The sequence below is a fragment of the Manduca sexta genome, unplaced genomic scaffold (assembly GCF_014839805.1).
Source record: "Manduca sexta isolate Smith_Timp_Sample1 unplaced genomic scaffold, JHU_Msex_v1.0 HiC_scaffold_46, whole genome shotgun sequence".
In the NCBI taxonomy this organism is placed as follows: Eukaryota; Metazoa; Arthropoda; class Insecta; order Lepidoptera; family Sphingidae; genus Manduca; species Manduca sexta.
In genome coordinates, this window is record NW_023595253.1 from 157,803 (window position 1) to 170,043 (window position 12,241).

The 12,241-nt window shown below is 34.4% G+C and overlaps 1 protein-coding gene across 1 annotated transcript; it reads right to left on the bottom strand.

Annotated features, from left to right (window-relative positions):
- Positions 1–1,136: 1,136 nt before the first annotated feature.
- LOC115444431 (WW domain-binding protein 11) lies at positions 1,137–11,189 on the bottom strand. Its single transcript, XM_030170209.2, is given in 13 exon segments — positions 1,137–1,425; positions 1,684–1,895; positions 2,262–2,498; positions 5,073–5,236; positions 6,601–6,833; positions 7,113–7,124; positions 7,473–7,616; positions 8,273–8,386; positions 8,757–8,798; positions 8,800–8,904; positions 9,373–9,470; positions 10,742–10,867; positions 10,971–11,189. Coding segments are annotated over 12 exon segments (1,551 nt in total). The 5' UTR covers positions 11,035–11,189; the 3' UTR covers positions 1,137–1,425.
- Between the last annotated feature and the right edge of the window lie 1,052 nt (positions 11,190–12,241).

The window sequence follows — 12,241 nt, forward strand, 5'->3', positions numbered from 1 at the left end:
AAATCTCATTTCCAAAGAAAGTCGTATTAAAAAACCTCAAAAGGAACAATACCTTATCTCGTTGTCGATCCCAGACTAAAGCCTGTTGCAGATTAAAAATTACGCTAAGTTAGCTTATCTCGCTTGGATGAGATTTCTTCATACTTGTGTAAACACCGCCAATTACCTACACAATTTACTTTATTTTTTATTGCTTTGAATGACGAGACATGTTTGCCGTTTGCCTGATAGTAAGCGATACGACCGCCCATAAACAGTGGAAACACTATCCAATACCTTAAATTACAAAGTATTTTTTTGTATTCCACTGCGCTCGCCATCCTGAGACATGAGATGTATCTAAGCTTATTATGTCCAGTAGTTACACTGGCTACAATGTCCTTCAAACCGGAAGACAACAGTAGTACACACTATTGCTTTGAGGCAGAAATAAACATTGCGGTGGTATCTACCCAGGCGGACTCTCACATATGAGAAACCTACCTACAGTAAAATGTGTTATTGTTGTCTATTTGTGTGTTTTTTTCTTAGCTATATGATCTAAACTTAAGGCCCTCCCTCCAGCAAAACACCGCAGTAAAAGTATTTTTAGTAGCTATCTATTAGAAATTTATAATGCACAAAGAAAAAAAAATTACACATCATACTATTTTTACAATATGTTCTCTTTATTTATGTAGGTTGCTCCATTATTTTTATAATGAGGACACTGTATCAATAATTTCATAATGAAAATGCCACTAAATTGTTGATTCCGTTCATCCTCCTAAAGTAAACATCATTTTAATTTGCAACCGACACTATTAAATAAACAACATAATAAGAAATATTTTGTCAGTTTAACATTTCAGCATTTTTTTCTTTCAGATATTAATCATAAATCTTTGCATATCCCCGTCATTAATTCGGACGTCTTTCATTATGAAACGAATTACTCAAGGTCGGTGGCTCGAAGGGGCACCTTAATAAAATAAACAAACCAAACTAAAGGGCCAACTTCAAAAAGCCATCCCAATTGCAATCCGATCAATGCACAAAAATGAACTAATCCAAATAAGCATATCAAACGAACTTCATTTTTATTAGTTCATTTACACTTTCGATCCGAACGAAGTTTGTTAATAATAATATCAATATCAGACTTTATTATTATTTATTTTCTATAGTATGACCTAGCAGCAAACTTCTTTATAAAACTTATATTTTCACATTTGCATACTATGTTAGTAAAATATAAGGGTAAATAACACAATCCACTTTTATAAATCTTTACATGTCTATTTACAACTTATAGAAAACTTAAAACAGTATTCCGTGCTATCTCACAGTCTTGGCTGCAAATGTGAATTGAACTGAAAAGTAACCGATATTTATGTCCACTCCTAACCTATTATTAAAAACTTCTACCTGAAGGCGGTCTTGTTCCTGAAAAAAAAAATACAAAACTAATAATAAGAGAAAGAATTATAATAATATACATATAAATTATCTTTAAACATATCGAACCGTTCCCGCGATCGCTACAATGATATCAATTATTATTTCAGCGGTCAAACACGAAGTTTTAATATTTACTCTACGCAAATTTTACTATCTAACTAAAGGTTGTGTCATATAACACTATAGCCAATTTTATGCTAACCTAACGGATATCAGCTTAGGCTTGGAAATATTTTTATCTACCTATAACAATCCCTCCATTTCCTTCATAAACTGCGAGTACGCGTCGTCTTTGCTCGGCGCCTGTTTGGGAATGTCCGCGGGCCGCTGCAGCAATGACTTGACGCTCGGCTTGGCTTTCTTGTCCTCTCGCTTCACTCTCAACGCGGACGGCACGAACCGAGTCACGTCCGCGGACAGATTCCTTATTTGCGGCTTTGCACTTATTGTTGTGCCTGTATAAAACGGTTAAATGACTTTATGTACTTAGCGGAATCGATTTAAAATAAATAAGTGATGCATGCGCCACGATGTCATGGCTCATTTAGAAAACTGACACTCGTGTTCTTGACTATTAGTTTGTATTTGACAAGTATTTATTAAGGCAGGGGTTGTTAAATATAAATTGATAAAAACGCACAAAATATAGGCCACCAGCACGGGGCTACACATTATGTGGCAATGTTACTTGTTATTTTTCTACGTCACGTTTCGTTCATAGTATTAAACTGAGTAATGAGCATACTTTTAACACGGTCGCGGTGTGAGTTACAAAGTATACATGGCGGTACCGACTACTATTTTTGGGCCCCGACACTTACACTGATTTATACCAGCATCCTTTTTGGAGATGAGTTGCGGCGCGGCGCTGAGCACGGACACCTGCGGGAGAGGCTTGGGCGGCGGCGGCGGCACCAGCGGCCGCAGCAGGCGCGGCGGCGCGCCCGGCGGCGGGCCCGGCGGCCGCAGCGCGCCGCGCCCCGCCGCCACCACGCCGGGGGGCGGCAGGCGCATCGGCGGGGGGCCCAGCGGCGGACGCATCGGTGGTGGTCGTAAACCTGACAATCGGAAAAAAAATATTTAGAATTAAAATAAACGGACAGACAAGACGCCTTTCTAAAATCTTTAATGCTAACAGAAAACCAAAATACAAACAAGTTATTTTAATTGGTTCAGTCTCGGAATCAGACTAACGATCGAGATTGGGATAATTTATTGACAACGGCGGTATGTCATTTCCATATTTGTTTTTATTGTTTTCTATTAGCGTTAACGATTGTAAAAATCCCAGAATATCTTAACAAACAACCTGCTCGTCAATACATAACGCGAAAACATATTCTTTCAAGATCCATCAGCATAATATTAAAGTATTGCATAACAATGTTATGTATAAAGAGTACTATACTGTATCTGATTACCTTAATGATAAGACGGTTTAAAGAGTTTCTCCTGCACACAATGACCCACCATGTTAGCACATATTAGTAATTAATGCCTAAAATGTATCATATGTTACATGTCTCGTATACTTTTTATTTATTAATGACATTTCAATGATCCTAATTTGACGTAATCGTATATACCATTATGTAACGTAATTTTTGAGAGACAACCAACCGATCATGTTGTGTTTGCCTGTTTAATATTACTATTTTATTTTTTCTTTTCTCTTAACTGAAAATTATGATTGTAAATATAGGCGAATGTACGCTGTACGCCGTTATTCAATTATGAATTTATGTTCTTTTTTATTTTCTATCTTAAGTTTTATTTTATGCCGGCCCAGGATTAAGCGATTGGATTTCACCTAATCTCATATTAACGGTGATATGCGTGCTTTAGCTTATATAACTATTGCGACTATTTACAAGAAAGACTTGGAAAAAAAAAATACAAAAGATGTACTGCTGAGCAATTGATGACAAAAAAGCCCAGAATTTCTTTCTGCCTTTCTTCTTCGGGTAGTCATCGCTTAGGTAGCTAGTGAAAGGCTGGTAGGTTAACTAGGTTAGGGCTCATGTCCTCGCCGAAGGATCGCGAGGCGTTATCCTTTTATTTCCCCCTACCTGCCAGCCGAGCTGGTTACTTCGGTTTGTACCTTGTTTTAAATATACATTTTAATCCCTGATTTAAAATGCCCATAGTTATATAAATAATTTTAAGTGTTTTTTGGAAATAATAATAATTATTCTTATACATTATTTTGACGTATCATAAGTGCAACTTTGTTCGCTTACATAATAAATTTAAAGTATTTTATTATTATGGCGAGAAGCAATTTATATTTTTTTACTAGCTAACCCGGCAGACGTTGTCCCGTCTTAATTATGTATTTGCAGCGCGCATTCTATTAATCGCTGACCGTTATTTCAAACAATTGACAGTTATATTAAACTAGCTTTTGCCCGCGGCTCCGCCCGCGTTATAAAGTTTTTCGGGCTAAAGTTTTCCGTCATAAAAGTCACGCTATATATTTTCCCGGGAGCCTATGTTCTTCCCAGAGTCTCAAACTGTCTCCATACCAAATTTTATCCTAATACGTTGGGTAGTTTTTGAGTTTAACACGTTCGGGCAGACCGATGCAGCGGGGACTTTGTTTTATGATATATTTTTGTAGAACTTTTAAGAAGAACAATCCCGTCATACATTATTGTTGCATAACTTTAACCGTTTACGCAGCGCACGCAACAGAAGCTCTCAAAACTAATAAATTGTCCGCGTTTTTGCATCATGTTTCATTACTGCTCCGCTCCTATTGGTCATAGCGTGACGATATATAACCTATAGCACTCCAGGAACACAGGGCTATCCAACACAAAAATATTTTTCAGTTCGAACCGGTAGTTCCTGAGATTAGCGATTACTGCTCCGCTCCTATTGGGCATAGCGTGATGATATATATAGCCTATAGCATTCCAGGATCAAAGGGCTATCCAACACAAAAAGAATTATTCAGTTCAAACTCCTAGTTTCTGAGATTAGCCGTTACTGCTCTGCTCCTATTGGTCATAGCGTGATGATATATAGCCTATAGCACTTCACGAACAAAGGGCTATCCAATACAAAATGTTTTTTTAGTTCGAACCGGTAGTTCCTGAGATTAGCCATTACTGCTCTGCTCCTATTGGGTATAGCGTGATGATATATAGCCTGTAGCACTCCACGAACAAAAGGCTATCCAACGCAAAAAGAATGTTTCATTTTGGACCGGTAGTTCCTGAGATTAGCCATTACTGCTCCGCTCCTATTGGGTATAGCGTGATGATATATAGCCTATAGCACTCCACGAACATAGGGCTATCCAACGCAAAAAGAATTTTTCAGTTTGGACCAGTAGTTCCTGAGATTAGCGCGTTCAAACAAACAAACAAACAAACTCTTCAGCTTTATATAATAGTATAGATTAATATTTTCGTTGAGTTTTTTTTTAATTTTCTAATTTTCCGCGCATATTTTTGTTTTTTTTCTTTCATAAGAACCTTCTCCTGACAATAACAAACACAACAAAAAAAATAGTGAAATCGGTCCAGCTGTTCACGCGTGATGACGTAACCAAGGGAAATAGGGATTCATTTTTATATATATAGATTTTTTATTATCCTAAAACACTGTTTCCGTGTACAACTCACCAGGCGGCAGCAGCGGCGGCGGCATCTGCCTCATCTCGGCGCCGGGCGGCTCTATGCTGAAGTCGGGCGCGAGTTGTGGCGGCGGGCCTTGTAGCCCACCGGCCTCGGTGTCGCTGTCCGAGTCACTGTCCCTTCCGCCAGTGTTGCGCTTCAGGGCATTTAGTCTGCGAAATAAATGGCATTATCTTTATATGTATTCCAGAAATCATTCACCAACCTTGAATGTTAATTATTGTTGAAGGTTTATATATCGCACTCTTAATAAAATAATAACCTATTTCAAAACTGTTAATTTGTGGCAGTCGTCGAAAAACTAATTTTATTTGCTACCTCTTTTTTTGAAGTTGCTATAAAATTGAGCTTATTAAAGATAGGCAAAAAATTAAACCTATAGCATGAAAAAAAAGGGAAAAAACTAAAAGGTCGCAAACTGTAATTGACGATTCCCACAAATTGGCAAATTTTGAATGGGTCATTATTTTATTAAGAGTGCGAATTATAATATCAATTTAGCTGGCTGATATTGTAAATGTTATTGTAGTTTCCATAACGATGGAAAAATGACACGAACAAAAATGGTGTTACTGTTATACATACGATGTAGCGAAACTTTGCTAATAGTAAATGAACTTTCCAGTTTATAAATTCTAAGGGCGTTTTTACTCTGAAACATATCCCATTCCTAACAATTGGCTACCTACTTATCTATGTGATATTCAAAGAAGGAAAACAGCAGTAATAAAAGTGCCATTGAGTGAGAAAAAGCTGCTACAACGCATATTGTTTAATTAAAAAATATCACAACACAAAATTCACATGGTGGCTTTCAATTATCAACACAATGCAATGTATCGGCAAATTATTGTTAATTAACAGATTCTGTAACATCATTATTTTAAAAGTGGGTAGATTATTTTTACATTTGTGATAACTTTTAATATAAACAAATATCTTTACAAAACTCTGTAAAATTTAAATGACCAATTCTATAAACACATCATTTAAATTAAAAAGGTATTTTTGTAAGAGCTGACTGGTAGGTTTTTCTAAAATTTTGTTTTAAGTCAAATATCGGTTTGTAAATTAATGGATTTCAAGTTAACACACATATTATTTCCCGTTTTAGTCGAATTCTGCAGTGGCGACGAGGATAATTGAGAACAAATTGTATAAAAATCATCTCGTAAGAAGATTTTAAAGTGTTAAAATGACAATTGGAACGGTATCCAAATTCGACGTGCAAAATGGTACATGGTCAACTATATAGACCGACTAGAAATGAACTGCTAGTCAATTTATCCAGCGCGAAAGAATCCTCAGAATCCAAATACAAAGAAGTGATGATGATAGGTCACCAACTGCAACCTACACATTCACCTCTAGCGGATCGCCGCGGTATAAGTTTTGGCAGAGGAGGCAAGAAACGGGAGAAAGACCGTTTTCATGGCGAAATAAACCAGCTACAGAGGAGTCACCTTCCGTATAAAACTAAACTAAATATTTTTAACGAATTTAAACATCGCATTACCTGGCGCTCAGATCAGCCGCTCTATCCCTTTCTTTCTTCCTGTGTACCTCTTCCATCTCTTTCATGAAGTCGTCTATGTTCTGTCCGGAGAGAGCCAACATCCTTTGCTGCAGTGAAGTGGGCTTCGGCGCCGGAGTCACCGCGGTGGTTGATTGCGTATCTTCTTCTATTGCTTCTCCGTCCACGTTTTCGATAGACGTCATAAGAGGTTGTGGCAATTTTGGTGGAGGCGCCTGCATGAGAGTTTAATTAATAGGTCATTTTGACATTGCGGTAATAAATTAAACTTTACCTCTGCTAACATTGTGCCAAAAATCATACATGAATAACGAACATTTTCACTAAAAGCATGAGTTTTAGTTTTCTGACTTTTGGATCATTTTAGTTTGGTGGCTAATTTAGAAAATGAATGTAAAATGCAGATGGTTATAAGTTAAAATATATAAAAGCTGCACAATGAATTCCACAATAGGAACAATGATCACAAAAGCTATAAAATTATTGTGACTTACCATTGTGATGCTCTGAAAATAAAGAAAACATAGGTATATAAGTACGAAAATCCAATTAAAATTGCCATCCGTCTTTGCCGGATTGTACAAAAACTAATCATAGTAATATAAAATTTACAATATGAATATATTGATGCTAGACCATTATATCTAAAGAAAACAGAAAACCTTGTCTTCTCAAATAAATCTTTTATTCACATCTGACAATTCTACCGAAAACAATAGAATATATTCAATATATTTATACTGTATCGTTTCTAAGATAATTGGTACTAACTAATTATTTTATTATACACCGACAAGCCTTAAATAAAAAGCCACCTTAATCCAATAATTATAAAAGTGAATATAGCTTCTTACAGTAACTCCCGGTGGTCCCTCATCAGGCATATCCGAGAACCGTAGACTCTTCTTTTTCGCCTTTTTAGCTTCCATAAGTAGCGAGGCAAAACTAACCGGAGGCCCCGGTGGCACTCCAGGAGGTTCTAAACCGCTCGGCTTCTCCTAAAAACATTAAAAAAATATATTACGCACACACTCTCTTATCAGGATGTAAGCAGAGCCGCAACTAGTACACCCACATTACCCATAAGTAATTCCTGCCTTTGAGCACAAATTCCAGCCTCCAGAGCAGACTCCAGCCAGACAGGTACTAAGAAGAAAAACCCAATAACATTTTGCCCGACCAAGTATTCAAACCCGGGACCTCATAGTAAAAGTCGTCCCGCAAACAATATAACTACACCACCGAAGCAGTTTTAAAAAAATCGCATAACCAATGTTATTAAATAAGAGTTTTATGGGTTAATGTCAATGATCTGTTATCACATATTGCCCCTTCCCCCCGCAAAACGGCGCGCCATTTTTCTGGGCGCACTTTTGCAAAATTCCATGCACTCTGCTGCATGGTCATAGAAATGGACATTGCGGTGATATCGAGGCGGCCTCTCGCATGTGATAAACCTACTACCGACCAATTACATATTTATGTGTAGAAATATATTCAAAATGTCATATGGATGCAAATAATTGAAGTCATTAAATAGTTAAAAAGATTGAAAAATATATTTAGCGTTTAGAATGTGTTACAGCGACATCTAGCAGGAAACCTTAGAAGCACTATTTCATTTCAAATTATTTGTAATATATTCTCTACTTACTTTGTAAAATGTGTCCTTCTTCAATATGGATTTAATAGGTCCATTACTCTGCGCCGTGTCCATTGGCAGAGGGATTTGTGATGGAAGATTTCCATAAAGTAGATTATCTGGTAGCTGTAAAAGAAAATTAAATACCTTATTATTTTGTAGTCTTTGTGCGTAAATGGTCTAATAGCCATATATAAATAAGTATAGCCTGTAATATTTAAAAACGGGAGTTATATTGGCAGAATTAAACAATACAACTTGTAATATACTATAAATATATACTAAACAATTAAACTAATAGTGGAGACTCATGTTGTGTGGCTATTATGAAACCATATAGCACTTTCGATTCTATAGTCTGACCTAGTCTTACTTCTCATTTCACTCCTAATGCAAAGGGCTTATGCAGTGTTTCATAAAGCTGGATTATGTTACTATTATCGATTAACTGATTTAATCCTTCATTAGGTTATATACAAGAAATAAGATTACATACTTGTGGGGTAGGCAGAGGTATGTCATCAACTTGTACAGACTGGCGCATGCTTACCAGAATCATAATATGACATTAGATGTGTTCTTCTTTTCTCATAGTCCATTTCTTGACGCTTCAACTCTACCCATTTCTCTGGGTCATCTTTGTCCTGAATAAATGTAGATATATATAGTAGAAACATTTCTATAGTGCTATTTAGTTGAAAAGCGAATTTGATTGGTTGCAATCTCAAATATAGATCTGTATCTATAACGAATACAGATACAGATCTATATTCGTTTTATCAAATGCCATTTATAATTTAAAAAATAGGTGCACTATGTTTGCAAAATAGGGTCAACATTTTTGTTGCAATATTTTTCATGTTTACATTGTCTTGCCTGTATTTTTTGTAAATAATAAGCAATTGATATCATCTTAGAGTAAAACAGCATTCAATAAACCCATTATATTACCCTTTAGATATGAATAAAATTCTATCGACAGAGATAACAACAATATTTATCAACATGCAATGATCATAAAATCTTTCATACAGCATACAAAAGCTTTTTATTTACAGTCATCATGACTATCAAATTTTATGAATTTCCCAATAGAATTCACATTTACTTACATACATTTTGAGCACCCTATCAAATGTCTCTCTTAATTTTTTTCTTTTTTCTTTTAACACTTTTTCGTTAAGCGGTGAAGGTTGTAGCACGTTAAATTCTGAAAAAAAATACAAAACCTATTAACAATTTGGTGAACCTGTAAATAAAATGCTTGCTCATAGCATTAATGTTAAGAAATATTAGCTAGAAACTGAACAAAAAAAGTAAATATTTTTTAATTAATAATGAGACAAACAAGATGATGCTTGTCTGATGGTAAGACTCTCCATAATAATAAAATTTACATAAAAAACATCCCTGAAAAATACACTCGCACTCCACAGACCTCCTCTACAACTGAGACTACACATAAACAATAAAAACAATGCATTACGCACCCTGCATTGTTAAACATTAAGTTTCAAAATGCCCAGTAAATACCCTACATTCCAAAACATAAAAGTGCTTACACATTATTGCTTGATTACGGTCAGGTAACGACTACACAATAATAGACACTCTTGTTAATACAATACGTGATCAATAAGTTACCTTCACTGAGCAATAAGTATTGCACAATTATTTGCAACCATTCACATAGTGACATGATTCTATTATATATTGAATAACAATGTACCCCTAAGAGCATTATGATATTATCATAATTACATACTGTGTAAATAACGAACTTTAACGAATATACCATAAAGTCCACAGTTTCTTAATCAAAATCAAACCTCAATGAAAATTGGAATGTCAAAGCCATATTTAGTAATAGGTGAACTTTATAAACACAATACTTTATAATTAGTTCTGGGTGAAAACAATTTTTATTTGCTAACTGAAAGGTAAACAACTTTAAATAACTTATTCTTCAGTGTATAAAAAAGTATATGTTAAAAATGCTGCTATTATTCATATTTAAAACTCATTTCAACTATTATTACTCTTATGTCTATCTATTAGAAACTAACATATATGTATTTTTATGTTAAATTTTAATTCAACTGCTGTAAGAAGAAACAAAAATATAATATACTATCACTTTTATTGTTCCAACACATAGCCTTTGCTTCATAAGAATGTTACAAGAAATATGTAAATACAGATATAGAATTAAATTCGCTTACAGTTATTTCTAAATTCACGACTCAATATCATATGGTTCAAAGGAGTTTTTTACTCTTTTATATTAATAAAATTATTAATTTAATAATTTTGTATCTTATGTTCAATGTATTCAGAGAAAATTTCTGAATAACAAGCAACACCAAACCATTAATTATTTGTCATACATTCCACATCTGATAAATTCAGGTTTATGTGAATATTCCAAAAATACTTTCCGAATGTATGGTTAAAAATTTATAACAAATATAAAATAAATACCCATTTCGTCTATTTTCTGTAGCTCTTCTAGAATTTGCGTAGGATCTTTCATTTTAAGCACTGCTGCCCTAACCATTTGCCGCTGTCTTTTATTTTTCTTTAGTTCTTTTTTTCTCGCCTCTTTCCCTGTAAACAAAAATAGTTATTTATTTGGTGGTTGGTTTGCGGTATTTGGTAGCATCTTTTAGTATTAAAAAGGTTATTTATAAATACAAAGTACGATACTTACTTGCTTGATCAGTTGGATTCATATATTTACCACTTTTAGTGGTATTGATGGAACGTCGCCCCATTTTTGCTTGTTTCTCTTTGAATTTACGAGATAATATATAATTCTTATAAAATGAATTACGATTATATGATCTTAATACAAATTACACACAAATATCTATATATCCATCGCATGCAAACAGAAACGATTTTCAGTTTGACAATTATGATTAGTGTTGCCATATGATACTCTAATAAAATCTCTAAATATGACTAAGAAAGTAACCAAAGCTTGTGATTCATGCAGAGTAGCCGTAAAATTAATTTTTTTATCAACCAACTGTAATACCTATGGTTCAATTTTAGAAATATATTATACCTGTAGATCGAGTCTCCGGTCAGTAAAATCCAAATATTTCCCTCGCGCTTAATTTACTTATAGTTTGCAATGTTGAAATATTTTCTCAACCTACAGTTTTGCGAAACTGTCTAATACCTGTCTTGTAATTAATAATACCTTCAGACAAAGTTAAAATTCTACAAAACGTATGGGTATTTTTAAAATTCCTTATCTTAAAATATAGCTCTTTGATTATCTCTTATCTCAAATAGCTATTAAAAAAAAACTTAAGACGTCTAAATCGAGTTTCGTTGTGAATCGTTTTTTCTCCTAAATTTCCCCCTTATTATTTTTGTAATGCCTCTTTAATATGGGGAAAATTCCGCACCTGGAATCACAGTTAATCTGGTATCACTGATCAAGGTTGCCAGTTATTTATAATTTAATTTACAGTGTGAATAAAGGTTTTATTACGTTCTCATGATGAACCCGTAAATCAAAAAGTTCTAAGGGTATGAATTTAATTATTTTAAGTAAGAAACACAGCTCGTTAATATTGGTTCATCGCACCGCGCTATCCCGCGTTAACCTGGAGACTACACTACATATAACTTGAACATACATTTGCCGTTAGGCAGTCCAGTTATTAAATTGTCTACCTAATAGCGTAAGTTGTAGATTTAAACTATGTTGACTTTCGGAGAAAATACACGGAATAAAGAATTTTAGTAATTTGAATATAATGAAATTTGCACATAAAAAAATTAACCAGTAAAGATAAAATAATATAAACATAATCTTAAATATGAGGTTTAATTTTTATATTAAAATTTTATCTATATTTGCTCAAAGAATCACCTTAACTCATTCATGGTGTTAAAATCCGCCATAGTGTGCTACGTAAATGTGTCGCCTTCCGGAATCAGTCGGTGTATATCTAGTTCCAACAA